Genomic DNA, 22,088 nt, shown 5'->3' on the forward strand with positions numbered 1-22,088 from the left:
ATACTATCTGGTCTGGAAGTAGATCATTACCATTTAGTGGCTTGTAAGTGAGTGATGTTATGTTAATTGTATTATGTGACAGTTTAAAATAGTGTCTTTTTTATTCATATATTTCGTTTTTGCCTATGTTTTCAGACTTGAGTAGAATCTCATTAATTTTGTCCTTTGTTATTACTAGCAGGGGTACCTGGCGTTGCTCAGGTGTGTCAAATAAAAAAAAATGTAGAATCAAAACAGTAGGCAGTTTGAGTGGAAAGAGGTGTTAAAAAAAAAAGTAGTAGTAGACAGACAGGCTCAAACCCGTAACATGAAGAAGGAAAAGAAGGTGAAAAAAAAAACATGACATCTTTGTAGATGCGTCCATGGTAAAACAGGAAGTCGCGAATGTTGAAATTAAGGCTAGTCAATCGAAAGGAGACGATGACTTGCAAAAATGCCGACAGTAAAAACGACCTCTCCTTGTTGAAAACTGTCGAGTTGAGGGTGAAGGAATTAATGTTTTGGGCCAATTTTTCGATGTTTGTCATCTGAGACATCGAACTTCAAAATGATACTGATTTCGTGAGGATCCGTCATGTGTGTTGAAAGTTTTTGGCAGACATACAAACATACACACACACACATTTTGCCCTTTATATAGAAGACTAGCATGGATATCCGGCATTGCCCGGGTGGACATGAAATTCGGTTTGGAAACAGCTGCTATACTAAAGATATTGAGTAAACCCCAGAAAAGAATAGAAGAAGTGACAACTTTCCCATCAGATATTTTGCCAGGTCGTGCGCTAGAAACTCCCCTCTCCATAAAAAATGAATGTATTAAAACAACTTTATACTTTCAATCAAAATAGCAGCGAGTGCCAATGTGATTGCAAAAAAAAAAAGAAATTAGCTGTGGTAGACAGGCTTGAACTTGAATGCGAAAAAGGGAAAGAAAAGAAAAACATTACTGGCAAACTCTTTTGCCCATTGGTCCATGACAACTTATGACGTCATGGCCCTGCAAAATAACGTTTTTAAACATAATTTCAATTTGCTTATGCGTGTGTGGCTTGTGAAAATCCAGACACAAAAAGTACCCCCCCCCCTCTGTAAGAAATAATTCAGTTGACCACCACAGAATTAATCTTTTTTTTCTAATTTTCACATTATTTTGGGCATTGCTCTTTCAGATGGTACCGGTTTTGATGTGGTCTGATGCAGCTGATGAAAGTTTTTAACGGACATACAAACACATACACAAACAAACAAACTTTGAGATTTATATAATAGATGTTATTTATCTTTTAGGTAAGGACCGCGTGTTTAACACTCCACTTAGTGAGCAAGGGATTGTTGCCTTTGGTATTGGAGCAGCAGCAACTGGTGCCACTGCCATTGCAGAGATTCAATTTGCTGATTATATTTTTCCAGCATTTGACCAGGTTTGTGTTTGGCATTTTTTCATAATTGAAATTGCTTAGAATTATGTTCTTGTTAATCAACTTTCAGGAACTTCCTTTCCGACCAAAAAAATTATTCAGGTTTATGATGATGATATATAAGGAAATAATTAGACTGCTATAGTAAAAAATAATTAAAAAAAAAAAGACAACCATCTGCAGTAAGGTTTGAACCATCGTTTGATTTTGGTAATAAAGATTCTACAAGTATCCTGAACCTGAACTCCAGGTTGGGCAATAGGAGGCAAGTTTGATCCCTAGGGTTAATATCATAAAACCAAGAAGAATTCTGATTACATGTAACAGTGTGCAGGAACCATTAGTTTGTAGCCGCAGTCATAAAGTAGACCAAGAATAAAAAAGAACTTCAAGTTGCTTTTTTGTTGTACAAAGACATTTTTTTTTCTAATTGTTATGGTCGTAAGATCACCCACGTCTCAAACGTGATCTCGATCATGTTCCATGTTTCTCTCCGTTTTATAGTCTTCCTTTTCCTTACGCTGATGTCGTTTCGCTCACGGTTCGGTATTCGCACTAAGTTACACACATCTGGGTTTAGAGTTAGTCTGAACTTGTTTAATTCGTGAACCTTTTTGATTCACATTTATAAGAAATTGTAGCAGTAAGTTAACTTATTAAACAAAAAAGATGTGTTCTTTTCTAATTGTATGCATGAGAAATGGTTCAAATATAGCTATTATAAGGTTCCTTAATCCAATATTTATAGTTTTTTATATCCTGTTGCAAGTAGTCAGGTCACTTCATATGCACTCAAGTCAGGTTTTTCTTAATTTTCCATATGCCTCTATGCCTTGGGTATTCATACATGTTATTTACTTGATGTAGGAGATGGCATATTGTACATGCTCAAACTACCTGAGACACCGAGCACATAAGGCATCCAAAATCTCACCAGTACCAACTTTTGATAGAGCATGGCAAAGGGGATTCTCTCCCTTAGTTTGCTGCTGCGCATCCACCTGATCACAATGGTATAAAACATGGTGGTTATAGTCAGCTAACGTACTTCCTAACTTCCGGCGTAGCGCTATCGAAAGCAGTGACAAGGTAAATTCACTTTTATTGTTCTTCAGTATTTCTTTTGATAAGCGATTTATTGAAATAAAATAGAAGAAAAGAACATTATTGACAAGTATAAAATAAAAATTAACCAAATTATACAAAAAAAAAAAAAATAGCACAATTAGTCTTTTTCGATAGTCATCTGTAAGAATTCTTGTGGTGGTAGAGAATCAAAGCCAACTATTTTGGGAATATTATGTATTGGATACATTTTTTTTCTATGCTGTTTAAAATTTTGTTATTTTGATTTGAATAATTTTATTTGTTATTTTGATTTGAATAATTTTATTTGTTATTTTGATTTGAATAATTTTATTTGTTATTTTGATTTGAATAATTTTATTTGTTATTTTGATTTGAATAATTTTATTTGTTATTTTGATTTGAATAATTTTATTTGTTATTTTGATTTGAATAATTTTATTTGTTATTTTGATTTCAATAATTTTATTTGTCATTTTGATTTGAATAATTTTATTTATTTTGATTTGAATAATTTTATTTGTTATTTTGATTTGAATAATTTTATTTGTTATTTTGATTTGAATAATTTTATTTGTTATTTTGATTTGAATAATTTTATTTGTTATTTTGATTTGAATAATTTTATTTGTTATTTTGATTTGAATAATTTTATTTGTTATTTTGATTTCAATAATTTTATTTGTCATTTTGATTTCAATAATTTTATTTTATGGTTTCATAAAAATTTTTATTATATAAATTCAAATAAAAAACTTATTTTTAAAATAAAAAAAAACTTATATTTTTATAATTTCATAAAGATATTTCTTATGAAATTTCAAATAAAATAAAAACTTATTGTTTAAATTTTCTTATAAAAAGTGCAACAAAAAAAAACTAATTGTTATTTTTATCTGTATACTTTTGTTAATTTTTATTGTATGGTTTTCAATAATGTCCTTTTCTATTTTATTTCAATAAATCGCTTCACAATAGAAATACTGAAGAACAATGAAAGTGAAGGAACTGATTTGTCTTGTCACTGCTTTCAGTAGCACTATGCTGGAAGTTAGGAAGTATGTTAGCTGACTATAACCCTATTTTGTAAGCTAGAAGGAAGAAAAACACATACAGACACCCAAAATGATTGCATAATTTTATCAATATAGAAATAAAGCTTTTAATGAATATTTTACACACACACATATTTATATATATAATATATATATATGAACAAATGATTAATAAAACATGTTAAAAGACATCTTGAAAAAGAGTTAAAAACATATTTAATTTTAAAAAAGGAAACACAAGATAAGTCGGTTTTATTGAGCTTTTACATCTGGCTGAGTTTATTTTACTTGTAAATATTAACTCTTTAATATTTATAATATATTTTAAGTTTACCATTTTGATTACCTTGGTAAACTTATTGTAATTTTTATTCTTATTATATATGTATATGTATATATATGTCTAGCCACACTGATGAGCAGTGATGCAGTAATGTATGTGAATGACATATATATATATATATATATATATATATATATATAATACCAAACCAAACCAAACCCTGAATAAAAAAAACAAGAACCACTCAAGGATGAAAATAAATTTTAAAAATTTCATCATATTTGCAAAAGAGTTTATTTCAGAAAATAAAGCAACTGTGGAATTTCCCATAAACAATATGCTGATGAATTTTTCTTATTTAATAATTTTTTTTCATTTTATTAATTATTTTTATGGGATTTCAGTTCCCTGTTTTTAGCAAAATTGTGTTTTTTTTTTTTGTTTTTTTTTTAACTGTAACAAAAGCAGATTTTGCATTTAAATTGCTAAAGTTTCTCCTGAATATTTTTTAAATAAGAAAAACTGATTTCTTCCAAATTGATACTGACTTTTTTATCTCTATTTGGCTGGATGTTATTTCTTTTTCTTCTCACTTTATCTTTCTTTCTCTTTCTTTATTTTTCTCTTTTCTCCTTAGTTCTCTCTAAAAACTAAAAATGATAATTTTGCTATGAAGGTGAAGACTTCAAATGATTCATGAAAAGAGTAAGAGGGTCAGATGACATTTGTTTCGTTAAAGAGTGAATTCCTGTTACCTTTCTCCCCATATGCATTCCTGATATCTTTCTTTTAATTCTGACTTTCTTAGTTAAAACTGATTGGAATTGTTTAGGAGAAACATAGGGAGTGGGGGTCATGACCCCTTAGGTTGGTAAATTCACCTTGTTTGATTTTTTGGGGGGGGGGTATTGTATTTTTATTTTATTTTTATTTTTTTATTTTTACAATTGATTATTCACACTGCTAATTTTTGCTTTTTACTGATTCCAGATCGTAAATGAAGCTGCTAAATTCCGCTACCGTACAGGCAACGAGTTTGATATCGGAGGTCTTACTATCCGTGCACCTTCGGGTGCTGTCGGACATGGGGCCCTTTACCATTCACAGAGTCCAGAGGCTTTATTTGCTCACGTGCCAGGATTGAAAGTAAGCAACAAAATAAATATTGTAAATAAAATTAAAATAAAAAATCTTTATCTTTTCAATGTTTTTAAAACTTAGTACAAAATTTATTTTCCATTTTCCAATTGATATATACAATTCTATATGTACTCGTTACCCCTTTGATCACAACTACTATCTGCTGCTATCAGATCAGGCTGTAGGAAGATACCGGCTTCCTGACCTAAAGGTCCTGGATGTGACCTTAAACTATATCCAGTGGTGAGGCCCCAGCTTGCGGGCTTTGGGGAGTGTGGAGCCACCCTTTAATTACCATTGTTCCCAGGTCCACTCTGACCTGGAGTGGGAGTACCTGTTAGGGTCCCAACTATGGGTTAAATAGAAACTGACTTGAAAACAACAAATATATTCTATTAAAAAAATTTTCTTCAAAATCTTTGGATTCGGCATTAAATAACCTGAAAAGGGTTGATATGCCGTAAAACAAAAACAACCAACCAATCCTGACCTAAAATGTACCAAACATTGGTGCCATTGTTTTTTTTCTTCCTTTTCAAAACTTAATCATGCCAAAATGAAAAACAAATTATACAATTTTCCTCTACAAAACAACCAAACCAAACCCTGAATAAAAGATATAACAAACTTGAAGTATGAGAACTTTTACCAAAATTACTTGATTTGGCATTAAATAACATGAAAAGAGTTGATATGCCATGAAACAAAACATTCACTACTATTGTGTTCTGCTTTAATTTAATTTGAAAAATTCATAACCTTTGATCAGAAATTTCAGAAATTTTTTTTTGCTTAGCTAAAAAGATAAATGAGTTTCTCTATTTCTATATTATCCTTATGATGGCTAAGTGGTTAATGACATGGACTTTGGTGTTGACTATGCACATAAAAATGATGTCTGCTGATAAAACAAAATAGCTATATAAATCCATATACACTTTCAAAGTTTTCTCTTCATTTTTCCCACCTAGATTGTTGTTCCCAGTAAATATAGTAATGATGATAATAATAATAATAAATCTTTATTTAATATTTTCCCAAGTACAGAAAAAATAAGTATTAACAGGAGCAAGGGCTTACTTATATAAAGTACTTTTCTACTGAACTCCTTAAAATCTTTAATAGTAAATAAGTTTTTAAAAATATTAATACAATGCATAGTGGCGAGTAAAACACATATGCACACATAAAGTGATAATGCAATTTTATTATGGTTATATTTGTTATAGTTGTGTATTTATGTTATAGTTATAAAGCTATAAATTAATGTTTTACCTGTACTTTTTTTTTTTTTTTTTTTTTTTAATCTTGAGTCACCACTTTCAAGGGCAAGGGCCACTCAAGGATGAAACTAGATTAAAACATTTCATGATATTTGGACATTTCAAAAGAGTTTATTTAAATAAAGAAAGCAACTATGAAATTTCCACAGATCCCGTAAGCAATATGCTGATGAATTTTTCTTATTTTCATAAATTTGTTAAATTTTATGAATTTTTCATTGATGTGAGCTCCCCCAAATATAAAAAAAAACAAAAAAAAACTTGTACATAAAATTATAACATAAAAATCAATTCAACTGATAAAACAAAAAACCTAGATAAATATGCTCGCACATAATTATTGTATTCTGTTCAATCTGAGTATTTTCTTTTTTTTTTAATAAATTTTCTTTTCATTTTTCTCACTCAGGTTGTTGTTCCAAGAGGTCCCATCCAGGCTAAAGGTCTTCTGCTCAGTTGCATAAAAGACAGGAACCCATGTATATTCTTTGAACCTAAAATTTTATATCGATCGTCAGTGGAAGAAGTTCCAACCGGATCATACGAAATTCCTTTGTCAAAAGCAGAAGTCATCGTAGAAGGTAAGAACACATTTTCACCTCAAATTTCTTGACGAGATCGGTTCTACGCCGCATGCGTCAGATGACGTCATAATCTGATTTAGTTTAAATAGTTGAAGAACTGACTGAATTTCATGTACGTCATGTTAGCTCAGTTGGTTAGAGTGTTGGGTCATTATCTAAATGTTTTGGGTTCGAATCGTGGTGTGAGATGTCTTTTTCTTTTTATTTTTTCGATTTTTTAAATTTAAATATTGAACCAGTGTTATTTAAGCCATTTTTCACGTAACGTTCGTTTTTCTGTTGTTTTTTTTTACTTTGCTTATTCTTAGGTTTTCATTAACACCCCCGACTGACCACACACACCCAAAAACACCCGGGTATCCACCGATTTTTAAAATTTTAATATCAAAACAGGCTTATTTAAGCCATTTTTCACAGGTTTTTATTTTTTTGGTTTTAATGTTCGTTTTTCTGTTTTCTTTCGTGACGACGACCGGTTCTACGCATGCGTCAGATGACGTCATGACCTGATTTACTTTAAATAGTTGAAAACTGACTAAATTTCATGTACGTCGCGTTAGCTCAGTTGGTTAGCGCGTTGGTTTATTATCTAATCATGAATGTGAGATGTCTTTTTTTTTTTTTTTCCGATTTTTTAAATTTAAATATTGAATCAGTGTTATTTAAGCCATTTTTCACATAACGTTCGTTTTTCTGTTTGTTTTTTTTACTTCACTTATCCACCCCCGACCACACACCCAAAAACACCTGGGTACCCACCGATTTTTTAAATTTTAATATCGAAACAGGCTTATTTAAGCCATTTCTTTTTTTTTTTTTTTTTTTTCGATTTTTACATTTAACATCGTTCGTTTGCCTTACGTTAGTTTTTTTTTTTTTTTTTTTTTTCCGATGTTTTGATCCCCCCCACCCCACCCCCACTCAGTTTCTTTTTTATTTAACACCATACACACCTCCAAACACCCGGGCAACGCCGGGTACCCCCGCTAGTATATATATATATATATATATATATATATAGATAGATATAAAAGTGAAAATGTGTGTGTGTATGTATGTGTGTTTGTATGTCTCGCAAAAACTTTCGACGTGGGTCACAGATTTTCACGAGATTGGTATTATTTTAAAGTTCCAACCTTCGCCCAACAAGTTGGAATGTTTTGAATATTCCCCAGAAAAATTCTACACTAATGAACTCTTTGGTAAGTTTTAAATAACTAAAAAAAAAGGAAAAAAATACCTTTTCTCTCTTTCTCTATTGTGGATGCTGATTGGCTTGATGGATAATATCATGCCAACGTGATTTTGACTAATATGGCACTAGCAATACACATGAAAAAATTGAAATAGCTTAAAATATTTCAATATTGGTATACATAGAGCGTGATGAGCTAAGAAAGAATCTTTTTAAATTCTTAAAATCTGATTAAAATTAAGGAAGTTATGACTATTTTTGTGCCTCACACGTTTGAATATTTTCCTCTCTTAAAGACCATATGCGTTTCGTCACATTTTTTACACTACTTTTTCAGTAAAAATGTTATATCTTTGTTAAAACACAAGATTAAGTAATGAAATTTACCATATAAGTGTATTTTTGTACAAGGAATCAGAATATGCAACTGAAAATCTCTCAAAGTTCATGATTTCCAACTAATCTGCAGTAAATGTGCATAAATATGCTGCAATTCCTTAAAAATGCCATGTATCCATAAACAGAAAAGAAGTTGGAGAACTCATAGTTGAATTGTAATGTGCTCTATGTACAAAAAACTTAAATCTAAACATAGGACCATTTAAAAATAAATATATTGCAATATTTCTTTGGTATTATTGTAGGTTAACACCTTCTGTTTAACCCCACCAACCCCTTCTGACCCCCCCCCCCTCCAAAATGTGATTCTACCTTTTTAGGCAATTATGTATGAAATGCCATGAAAAACTTTAATGAAAGATAAATTATTTAAGAATTTAATGTAAAATAATTCCCCATTACAGGTCACTCTAGCGTTTTAGGGCAGTTAACAGTTTTTTTTTCTATAGGAGAGAAATCCTGTATGCTTTTAGTTTTGTTTTTAAGATGATTATGTGTGGTTTTAAGAGGGTTTCTATGCAATGAGAATATAGGGAGGGTTGCCATTCGGACTTTGAATTAATTGTAGGGCTAATGAAAATTATGTGTGAACATACTGAAGACTTGACAGAAACAAAAACAACAAAAACAATATTAGAGGAAGGGGCAGTTAGTTTCACAAAAAGTTAATGCAAAATAATTCATCATTTTCAGGCCATTCTAGCATTTTAGGACAGTTAATTTTTATGGGAGATAAATCATGTGCATTTTTCTTTAAGGAAGGATCTATTTTTTGTTTGTTTGTTTGTTTTAGATGCTTGTATGTGGCTTGCAGAGGTATTTTGTTGGGGGGGGGCTTGCCACTCGAACTTAGTGTTATTGTTAGGGTTAAAGAGTGTTTTAGGAGGAGACCTGCCACTCATAACTGGGGTTAGAGGTGAGGTTAAGAGAGCTTTTTTTTCAAAGAGAGCGTTCATCACTCATATTTACTGTTAATAGCAGAGTCCAAGTCAAAGATCAGACAAGGGAGGATGGGGTCTGGTAGTCTCCCACCTTCTGCAGCCTTGGACTCTGCTATTGGCCAGCATTTGGTTGACAACCCATGCCGTGCCGATAGATATAAAATAGAATGGTTCAAGGTACTACATAGAGCAGACTCCAGAAAGCATTTAAAGATTTTTTTTTTTTTTTTTTTTCTCCTCGTTGTGCCAATATTGTAATCGTTTTTTAAACGTTAATAAATTTATTTTAGTTTCCCCCTACTTTTGGCACATTCAATAGTTCACCATCAGAACTCTTTACTTTCGACATAGTATTATTATTTTATGCTGTCGATTTTCTTTTGATGAGATGATAGCTGAAACAGCTCTCGAGAGACTTCCGCCCATTATATTTAAAAATATATATATATATATACACACACACATATATATATGCATATACACACACACACACATATATATGCATATGCATATACACACACACATATATATGCATATGCATACACACACACACACACACATATATATGCATATATATACACACACACATATATATGCATATACACACACATATGCATATACACACACACACATATATATGCATATACACACACACACACACATATATATATGCATATACACACACACACACATATATATATGCATATACACACACACACACATATATATATGCATATACACACACACACTCATATATATATATGCATATATACACACACACACACATATATATATGCATATACACACACACACACATATATATATGCATATACACACACACATATATATGCATACACACACATATATATATATGCATACATACACATATATGCATACACACACATATATATATGCATATACACACACATATATATATGCATATACACACACATATATATATGCATATACACACACATATATATATGCATATACACACACATATATATATGCATATACACACATATATATATGCATATACACACACATATATATATATGCATATACACACACATATATATATATGCATATACACACATATATATATATGCATATACACACACATATATATATGCATATATATACACACACACATATATATGCATACACACACATGTGCATATACACACACACATATATATATGCATATACACATATATATGCATATACACACACACATATATATATGCATACACACACACACACACATATATATATATATATATGCATATACACACACGTGTGTGTGTATATATATATATATATATATATATAATAAATGTTATGCAAAGCAAGATAAGTTACTTTTCTACCTTACTGAATAAGGTTTTTACTTTTTTTATTTAATGCAAAATATTTATTTGGTTCGAAAAGTAGGTAATATTCAGCGCTACCCGAAAAGAAAATATGGGCGCAATTTCTATTTACATTTTTCACGTCTTGATAATCACTTCAAAATAAGAAATAAAGCAAAATGGTGAATGAAATCCACCCAATAAATGTCATGGTAAAATTTATTGGGTGGGTTTCATTCACCACTTTGTTTCATTTCTTAATTTGAAATCTTTGAGACTTCAAAAATGTAAAGAGACATTGCGGCCATTTTTCTTGTCCTTTGGTAGCGCTCGCTCAACACTACTTGTTTTTCGAACCGAATAAACATTTATTTTAAATTAAAAAAAAAAAAAACTAAAAAGTATCCAGTTAGGTAGAAAAATAACTTGTCTGGCCTTTGATAATATTTGTTTTTGACAACTTGGTCGTACCTCTGTGGATTGGAATATGAACCGTTACTTCATTTTTGTTTTGTTGTCTTAACTGCAAAATGCGGTTTCCATTTCAAATAAATATCTTACAAAAAGTTATATATATCTATAGTGTGTGTGTATTCGACAGGTAAATAAGTCAGCAAATGCTATATTTAGTTTTAATTTAATAAGAAACTGCGTTACGAAACTTCAAAGAAAATTCCAGGTACTTGTGCACTTATTGAACCATGCTGAAATAATAACGCTATTATTTCAAAAGCCATTCTTAACATGGGGAGAGGTGGGTGTTTTGTAACTATTCTGTACTTTCAGTTAACAAATTAATAAAATAAAAATATTGTAAAACTTTAATTTAACTTGAAAATACTATTTAAAAATAACACGGTTTAATAAATGCACAGGCACCAAATTCCATAAGTTTGTTGATTTCTATTTTCGAGGTTGAAGGTGTTTATTCCATAGGCCGTTTATACTATGCTGGAGCAGGTCGTAAAAATACCTTTCACTTAATAAGTAGAAAAAAAAATAAATAAATAAAAAGACTCCTAATTGTAGTTTGAGCAGTTTTCTAACTGCTTTTAAAATTTCAAGAATATTGATTTGAGGGTTTGTATTACTATACACACAGGTTCGAAAAAGTTGTCAAAAAAACAAATATATAATTGTTATTATACATTCTGAAAACCGAATAGTTCTAAACTAATGTTATTCTAATAACAAAATAGCTCTAATTAAACATATAAGAACATTTATATTCATATTTTCATGTTTTTCTTAATTCGTTCTTGAATAAAAATTAAAGAACGCGTGTTGTTTACGTTTACACTGTGCTATCGCTAATACCTCAGCTGCTGCTGCTACTAATACTACATTTGTCCAAACTCCAAAAATAGGAACGTTTTTTTTTTTTCGGGTAGGTCCTTTTAAATTATTATCAATTACTGCGGTCCTACTTAACATACAATAATACTTTTAATTGATAAAGATAGTAAAAAGATTGATTTACTTACTAGTCGGTGTCCGAAGAAATTTTTTTTCAAAATGTTCGATACTCGTCATATTAAAGTCTTATTTTTAACATGACAAAAAAAGAAATGCTCAAAAATATTTTGGACACTTAATAGTATTAAGATTAAAACCTCTTCTGATTGGTTCCCAAATTTCATAAAAAATTCTTCATACAATCATGGTACGGGCCTTTAGAAATCAGAGGGGGGTCATTACAAAACCTTACCGAAAACATCATTTTATGACGTTCACATTTTTATCACTTTATTTGCTTAAAACTCTTAATAAATATGAATTTACATTATATATTTTAATTCATTTGAAAGTATATTCATTTCCGAAAAAAAACAGTAGTAAATTGAAGACTTGAAGTGCTTTGGTTTAAAAAAAATATGGCTATTTTAGTAGAACTACCTTGAAATCTGTGATTATCTAAAGCGTTTTTCTGTCTGTGTGTATTACTAATAACACAATCACGTTGACACACCGGTTCTCACCAGATCACCGGTTGAGCCTAGCCAGTACCAAATGGGTGACCAATTTGGGAATGCGAGGCGCTGTATGTACCGCGAGGTAAAATACCAGGTTGAGAAACTGGCGCTGTCTATCCTTCTCTCGAGGGTAGATGGGACTCTCTTGAACCGTGGTAGGCACCCGATCTAGTTATGGCATCACGATAAAAAATACCCTTGATAGCCCTGGCGAAGCATAAAGTATTCAGCTACCGACAAGATTTGAATTACACTACAAACTCGTGTAGTTAATTCAATCTCTGCTACAACCGTGCTGGAAGTCATGCCCTATGCAATCCCTCATTTGGGTAAGTGCTGCTCGGAACATCTTATCCTGCTTTGACAGAGTTCAAAACTGGTTTCGAAACCTAGCAGGGGACGTCCTTTTACCCTCCCTGAAATCTCTTTCCCCCAGAAGAGACGTTGTGAACCTGTCTATGCTCTATTATGTTCAAGCAAGTGCTCATCTGAGCTTCAATCTATGCCTCCCCTCTGCAAAACTTTCACAAAAAGCGCTACAACCACTATCAACAATTTACCCTGTCTGTGCTTAAATCTAAACACACATTCTATAAAAAGAGCTTCTTTCCTACTGCCTGCCTGTGGAAGTCTGTTCTACCGGCCTGCTTTCCAGCTAACTACAACATGGTCATCCTCAAGTCCAATGTAAACACGTTCTTGTTGAGCCGTCCTCTTAAATAATCAAATTCTATGCAATTTCCACCACTAACAATCACTACACTGCTGTCTTAGTGACCATCATACACTTACTAACCTTTATCCTTGAGTTGCTTTTTGGCCTTGATAAGAGGTGACTCCTTTGTTAAAAAAAAACAAAACAAAAAAACTTCTGTAAAATTTACAGAAAATTGATTCAGTATTTTTTTTTTCATTTACAAAATTCTACTTTTATTTGTAGCCGAAAGTTTTGACTCTATTATGGTTGTCATTATGAATTTTGTATTTGATTAACTGACGCATAATATGCCCTTTCGAAAATAAATTAAAATGGTATCAAACCAGAAAAAAAAGAAACAGGCAAAAATTAATAAGTAATTCCCTTTTTTTTATATTATTAAATATCGCCAAAACTTAGTTGATTTTAACTTAAGCTAATAAATGTTTATTTTTTAAAAATAATCTGCATTGTACTAACTTTCTAAACTTACGAATTTCAATTCAAATTTAAACAACTCTTACATCAAGAAGAAGAAAAATTTCTCTAATTCTTTTCATGTGAGTTACATGTTCCTCCTGATTTGGGACATTTGAAAATATTAGTTTCAGAAGATCATAGAGACTTTATTTGTCTAGTGACACCATGCCACGAGGAAAGAAAATAAAACACGAACTGATTCTATTCCTGATGATGGCATTATATCTCCTAAAACATTGCTGATTATAAGCAAATAATTTTTTTTTCTGGTGTACTGGCTTTGTAAATTTATGAATTTCAATTCAAATCTACTGGATTATTTTGCATAAATTTTGGTGTATACTAATATTTTTCAATAGAAAGTAAATATTTTATATAAATTATCCTGCTAATTTATTTATAAGTACAATATTTTATCCAGGTATAACCATGAGAAGCACTGAAATTTTTTCTGGTTTTATTTCTTTTCCTGAATTTTTTTCAATTGGTTCTTATGCAGAATAGGGACCATGTTATCATCTGCCTATTCTGGGCAGGTTACATAAACCACCAGAAGGTACCGAAATGCTTAGCCAATGAAATTGCAGCGATTGACAGTTGACAAATAAAATCTTTTGTTTATTAAATTTTTTTATGGTATCTTTTGTTTATTGTTAAGTGAAAGTACAGAATAGTTAAAAGCCATTCTCCTCCTCATGTTAAGAATGGATTTCTAAGTAATAATGTTATTATTTCAACATGGTTTGTAAACTGTGAAAGTACTTGTTTTTTTTTCTTTTCTTTCATTGAAATTACCATATGATGACTGTTTTCCATCATAATTATATTTTTTCCTGTTTGCTAGCATTTTAAGCATTGGCCATCATTTCGGTAAAAAATACAAAGTTTTCATTCAGCACATTCTTTAAAATTTGGCCAGCATTTTTACAAAAACAAAAACAAAATTTTACGTAATCTGCTCTAAATATACTAATGCTAATGCATTCCCTGTTCTGCATAAGTACTCTTCAATTTATTTGATTCAATGAAATTTGAATCTTTGAGAAGTAAACGAATTGGAATTGCTTTACTTTATTATTTATGAATTTAAAATGTAAAGGAAGAAACGCAAAGCTCAACGATTCCTCTGTTCCATATGTTTTATTCAAGATATTAGGTTTGAATAAAATTATGTTTTTTTTAGCTGTTTTCTTATGTGAAGTATTTTCTTTCAGCTTCTAGTTATTGTTGGGTAATCAGGGTAGAAATATGGATTGCTTTTTTAATCTTCTCTTTATAGTCATTTTATTCATAAATTAGTTTGTAGGTTGTTTTTAATTATATTTCGGTTTCCAGATAATATTGGGTCATCAGGAGAGAATATGCACTGCTTCGGGGCCAACCTCTCAACAGCTTTTTATGTGTATCAGCACACCTCTCACTGATGTAAGGCCCTATTATCTGAATTGCATTTATTATTATTATTATTTATTTTATGATTTTATTTTATTATTTACTAGCGGGGGTTCCCGGCGTTTCCCGGGTGTTTGTAGGTGTGTGTGGTATTAAATAAAAAAGAACCCGGGAGGGGTGGGGGTGGAGGGATCGAACCCGAAGCCCTGAGGCGAAGTTTGAAAACAAAATCGGCCAGCCAGAATGAGTCAGTGAAAGATGTTTGAATTTATTTAAGTAAGAACCAAATTGACAGGTGCGCGCCCAGAAGTCATCGAGCGTGACGACGACGTAGGTTTGTTTGTTATAAGCGAAGTAAAAAAAGAAAACAACATTTTAATTAAGCGGGGGGGGTGTTATCAAAACATCGGAAAAAAAAACTAACGTAAGGCAAACGAACGATGAAAACAGAAAAACAAACACATGAAAAATGGCTTAAATAAGCCTGCACCCAGATGTTTTTGGGTGTGTGTTTGGGGGTGGATAAGCGAAGTAAAAAAAAAAAAAACAGAAAAACGAACGTTACGTGAAAAATGGCTTAAATAACACTGGTTCAATATTTAAATTTAAAAAATCGAAAAAAAAAAAAAAAAGACATCTCACACCACGATTCGAACCCAAAACGTTTAGATAATGAACCAACGCGCTAATCAACTGACCTAACGCGACGTACATAAAATTTGTTCAGTTTTTCAACTATTTAAAGTAAATCAGGTCATGACGTCATCTGGCACATGCGTAGAAGACCGTTTTTGTTGACCCCCGTGTCGAAAATTGTCGATTTCGGGGTGAAAAAATGAACGTTTTTGGCCAATTTTTCCATATTTTTCGAGCGAAGGATGGGGCTTCGATATACCGAGTTTGTGAATTTTCGTCGTGTCTGTCGAAAGTTTTTAGCAGACACACATACATACACACATACATACATTTTCGCTTTTATATATATAGATTATCAGAAAAAGATACATTTATTCAATTCCCTCTCCGTCTGTTTTTGTCTTAGGCAATGATATCACAATGGTTGGATGGGGAACACAAATCCATGTACTCCGAGAAGTTGCAACAATGGCTGAGGACCGATTGAATGTAAGCTGTGATGTGATAGATTTACGTACGATTTTACCTTGGGACAAAGAAACCATTATCCAGGTAAGTCATCATCATCTTTTTCCAATTGATATAAAAAAAAAAAAATACATTTTTTTTTTTAATACAGCGTCTCCCTTTTCTCTCCTACAAAAAACTTCACAAAATCCTTTGGTATGGTTCTGGGAAGGGATATATTTGTTTGAAGTCAATGAGTAATCTTGGTTACAGTGATCCAATAATATAATCGAGTAAGTTGCCTTAATGAACGGTTATTCGTACTTGTAGCTGGTAATATGCTTAAGCTTTAGGCTTTTGGCATATCTTTTAGTGTCTCTCCTTGGCTGCTTTACTCATCTATATTCATGGCTTACATCAACCAATCATATTCTTGTGAGGAGGAACCCAGATCTATTCATATTCATTACCCTTAAAAAAAGATTGGCTTTAAAATACGATTTTTATTTGAAGAAAAAATATAAAGCTGTTCTTATTGGTATTTACTCAATCACTCATCCATCATGTTAGCTTGATCTTGTGGCAGACTTGAATAAAGTTGGTGACAAACAACTATTGTAAAGTTAACTGTTATCAAAGTTCCAAAAGCGGGCAGATGGAAAATATTGCAAGGTTTGATTAAATCGTAAAGTGTTTCTGAATATGACAAGATTAATATATATTCATGGATAAACATGTATACATATGTGAGAGATAGAGAAAGATGAGATCAAAGAAGCAAGGATTTGGATCAGTAATAATAATGTAATTATTGCAAGTTTTAGCCAGAAGAATATTGCACTAACAGTATAGACTATTTTGTGTTTTGTCTTTCTCTCACACTTTTTCTTTTTCTGTCCCCCCTCTCTTTCTCTCTCTCTCTTCTCTTTCTCTTCCCCCTCTCTCTCCTTGTCTTCCCCCTCTCTCTTTCACTTCTCTCTCTCTTTCACACTTTCATTTTCTCTCTCTCTCTCATCAATGCTGATAAGATATGATCTTAAATGAATTAAAAATTATATATTTTTTTGTACAATTGCCTTTGTGTTATGATCAAAATCTGGCTACCGAGAGATGATTCACTGAAATCATTCCTAAGAAAACCGTGCCATCATGCAACAGTAGGATGTGACACAAGGTTGATTTAATGTTTGGGACTTATTATTCAGCTTCTCATCCCCCTCATACCCACTAAATTTTGGAGTTACCAGAAGAGTCTAAACCATATTTTTAGAATATACCAATTCTGTTCATTTTTGTAAATTTGTTGTTAGCTTTTTATGCAAAACCTCTTTTAATGACTTTGTTTGCTTATAGTCAGTCCAGAAGACCGGTCGTCTCCTCGTGGCTCACGAAGCCCCCATTACAGGTGGATTTGCTGCAGAAGTCGCATCTACAATCCAGGTGAGAAAATCAAGTTCTTCATTGTTTTATTTTATTGACTTTGGACAAGGTATGTTACTATTGAGGCATGAGGGGCTACTATGATAGGGACCATATTTATAAGGAAACAATTTAAGTGGGGAGTTGGACAGCAAGATAGTTGTCCACATCTCTTTCTACTCTTCTCTTTTATCTTAAACCTTGACATCCCGTTTCCCCATATCATCACCTATTTTTGAGTTTAAAATGTCACTTAATATTATTCCTCCCACTTTAAGTAAGCGATTAAATAATTTATTTAAAAATATATATATATTTCACTTCTTTCATTTAAGAACCAGCTTCTTTGAATAGCGGATAAGGTTTATTCTGTTGCCTGATGATGAACTTTTTTTTTTTTTTTTAATAAACCAATTGTCCGAAACATTAGCATGTTCAGTATAGTGACTATGTAATATTTGTCTATATAAATAAAAATAATATATTTTGCTCTTTTTTATTGAGCACTCTTAATAACCTTGTTTTAATTCATTAACTTATTACCTTTAACTTGGAATATCAGCTCCTTCATTGTCGAGCACTCTACAATATTGGTTCATTACATATAGACATGGAGAAAATTAAGTTCCACTAATCTCTGAAGAACATCCCAATCACCAATAATTGGAATTACCTTTTGGTTCTTACAATGAAGATAGAGGAATTACTGAGACAAATGAAATGGAAAGCAAAGTTTTTTTCTACATAAATCTACAAGACCATTCAGATTACAATATGGATTATTTCGGATTTAGGAGCTAGGATACTGCTCTCTGTATTGAACAACTGGATTTATTCAAGAAGGATTTAACGGATATTATCAAGGAAATTACTTCCAAAGAAAGTCACTTCCAAAGAAAACTGGATCTTACAGTTAATGAAATTAATGAATCCAAACATATACTAGTTAAGGCAGATAAAAAAATAAGTTAACAAATTAAAGACTAATAAATGTTCTATCCTCCTTAAAGATCATAAGCCCAACTTCATGAATGAACAAACAACTAACTCATCAACCCGATTAAACCTGAAATAGGGAAAATTTGCAAAAAGATACTTGAAAGAGTTAATTACCAAATTAAATCTGTGTATAGATTAAACCTCGGGGTAAATACTATTGAAGTAGTTAGTTGGTTTTCTAGTATTAAAAACAAGCATAATTGTTCTTTTATCCAATTTGATACTGAAAATTACTACCCTTCTATTACTATCCATCTTTTCGAGGAGGTAATGGAGTTAACCTCAATTCTTTCTGACATTATGAAGATCAAAATTGATATTATTAATAAATGTAGAAATGGACCAAAACAGGCCAAACAGGTTCTTTTGATGTATCCATGGGACCCCTAGATTCTGCAGAAATGACTGACCTAAATGGGCCTGTACATTTTGTATAATATCACTAAGGATGTGGCAGTGAACACTATAGGCCTCTACAGAGATGATGATAGTAAATAACTCTAAAGCCAAAAATGTGAGAACTTAAAAAAAAAAACATACTTAGAGGATTTAAAAGAATTAATCTTAAGGTTGACATTAACTCAAATCTAAAAGTAGTACACTTCCTTGACGTTACTTTCAATCAGATAAAACAATCCTATGAACCATATAGAAAGGACAATGCTAATCCATTATATGTCCAACCACCTAAAATCGGTGATTAAACATATCCCAAAATCTATTAGAAAAAGACTTAGTGACAACTCATCTAACAAAGAAATCTTCAATGCCCATAAAAACTTTTATAATAAAGCCCTTAAAGATGGTGGAGATAAAAACACTCAATTACAGTATACCGAGACATTATCAAATAAAACAAACTCTAACAATAGGAAAAGAAAAATCATTTGGTTTACCCACTCCCTATAATCTTATGGTTAAAACAAACATTGTAAAAAAGATTTATTAATGTTATAAAAAGTACATTTTCCACCAGGAAACATCCTCTATAAGATTTTTAATAAAAACACACTAAAACTAAGTTATAATTGTAGCGATAACCTTGAAAATATTATCAAAAAACACAATAGGAAAATATCAAATAGCAACCAAGAGCCAAATATATCTGAACTCAATAATACAAGATCTTGTAATTGTTTAAACAAGCCTGAATGCCCACTTGAATGCAATTGTTTAGTCAAATCCATAGTATACAAAGCAACCACTATTGAGGAAAATCCCCATATAAGTAAATACTATATTGACATGGCTGGTAACACTTTCAAAGAGAGATTCTCTGGTCATAAATGTTCATTTAATGATTAAAAATACAAGAACAGAACATCACTTGCCACAGACTATGGGAATTTAAAGGAGCAGAACTTAACACCAGTTGTCAAATGGGACATTCTTAGGAAACCAAGCACTTGCAAATCTCTTAACTCACCATGCTACCTTTGCCATAGCGAAAAACTATTTATTTCCAGATTTAAGGAAAGGGATAAGCGCCTTTAATAAAAAATTTTTTTTAAAAAATGAAACCTCTATTAACTGGACATTTTGATTTCCTTTCCTAACTCTAAACCATCTTTATCTTGATTTTTATTTTTCATTCTTACACTCTTAGTAACTATATAACACTCGATAAGACGCTTACCTGACCTTTGGGCCAAGATCAAAGTGTAGTATCTGTTGTTCAGATGCTGCACTTCAATTTATTGTTCTCTGTCAGTGAAGGAGAAGTCCTTCACGACTAAGACAATTTTTAATCTTTGTTCCTTTTCTCCACGTTAAAAAACGACCCTGGTATCTAACTCTGTCCTGTGGGGAGGCATTGTAAATAGCAACTATATAACACCCGATATTCTCTGATTACTTGGAATTTTATAATGTGGGTCTTGTTGCATACCATTGCATCTTATTACCTTCTATTTTGTTACCTCTTACCCCTGTCTTCCTTAGTTCACCTTTTAACTATTTTATTTATTTATTTACTTTTACAAGTATGTAAGCCGCCTTGTTAGATTTATTGTCATCTATTATAATTTAAACTCTATCTTGCTTGTAATCTTTGAAAATTGTTTTTTCCACTCTTACTTTTCCCTCTTATTTTTTCATTCTTATTTTTACCTGTATCTTTATTACTATTATTATTATTATTACTATAATCATTATTATTATTATTACTATAATCATTATTATTATTATTATTACTATAATCATTATTATTATTATTACTATAATCATCATTATTATTATTACTATAATCATCATTATTATTATTATTACTATAATCATTATTATTATGATTATGATTATTTTCTTTATCATCATTATCATTATATTGTTATTAGTAGTATTATCATTATTATTACCATTATTTTTATCTTTATCATTATTAGTATTATTCTTATTATATTTTTTTATTATTATTAATGTTATTATTATCATTACTTTTATCATCTTTATATTTATTATTATTACTGTCATTTTCATTATTATTTTATCATTATTAGATCTTTAATTTTCATTACTGGAAATTTTAATTTTAAAATTTTAAAATTATTAAATTCATTGTGATAAATATATAAATATATTTATGTTTAAGAGATCACAGCCTAATTACCTGTGTATAAGGTCGTCTCAGTTTTTTTTAATTATTTCTTTATACACATGTGCGTATATATGTGTATTTGCCCTGCTAGGTTTGTGGCATGAATATAAGTATTTGCATGTATCACTTGCTGCAAACCTATTTTACTAACTTGTCTTTATCCACCCTTCCACTTTAGGTCGACTTCTTTCATTGACATCTTACTTTAAATACTCTTAAACTTGGCATATTGTTTCCACCCCTCCCTATTTCTTATAGTAATGTAATTATATGGATCCCTTCATCTTTCTTTCGTCTTTCTGCTGTTTCCTTTTTCTTTTTTCTCTTTTTAGTTGTCTCTTCTTTTTCCTTCTCTATCTCTTTCTACTTTTCTTTTTATCTTATTAAGCCTTGACATCCCCTTTCCCCATATTGCCTTCTATTTTTGAACTTAAAATGCCACTTAATATCACCCCTCCCACTTTAAGTTAGTGGTTTAATACTTTATTTTTTATAAATTTTTAAAAAAAAATCTATTTCACTTTCATTCAAGAACCAGCTGCTTTAATTCTGTTGCCTGACGAGGAACTTTTGGTTTTTTAATAAACCAATTGTCCAAAACATTAGCATGTTCATTGTAGTGATTATTTAATATTTGTCTATATAAATAAAAAATATATTTTGCTCTTTTTTATTGAGCACTCTTAATAACCTCATTTTAATTCATGGGTTTT

General features: G+C 31.0%; 1 protein-coding gene across 1 annotated transcript in view; it reads left to right on the forward strand.

The window, feature by feature from the left end:
* The window catches only part of LOC145249575 (2-oxoisovalerate dehydrogenase subunit beta, mitochondrial-like), a 60,900-nt gene that overhangs the window by 33,259 nt on the left and 5,553 nt on the right, over positions 1-22,088 (forward strand). The window contains exons 4-8 of the mRNA XM_080111273.1: positions 1,291-1,424; positions 4,836-4,991; positions 6,678-6,849; positions 16,324-16,469; positions 17,718-17,804. Coding sequence (XP_079967399.1) covers positions 1,291-1,424; positions 4,836-4,991; positions 6,678-6,849; positions 16,324-16,469; positions 17,718-17,804 — 695 coding nt within the window. The remainder of the gene's footprint in view (positions 1-1,290; positions 1,425-4,835; positions 4,992-6,677; positions 6,850-16,323; positions 16,470-17,717; positions 17,805-22,088) is intronic.

This window comes from Euprymna scolopes, chromosome 28, assembly GCF_053919585.1.
Source record: "Euprymna scolopes isolate OS-2025 chromosome 28, ASM5391958v1, whole genome shotgun sequence".
Taxonomy (NCBI): Eukaryota; Metazoa; Mollusca; class Cephalopoda; order Sepiida; family Sepiolidae; genus Euprymna; species Euprymna scolopes.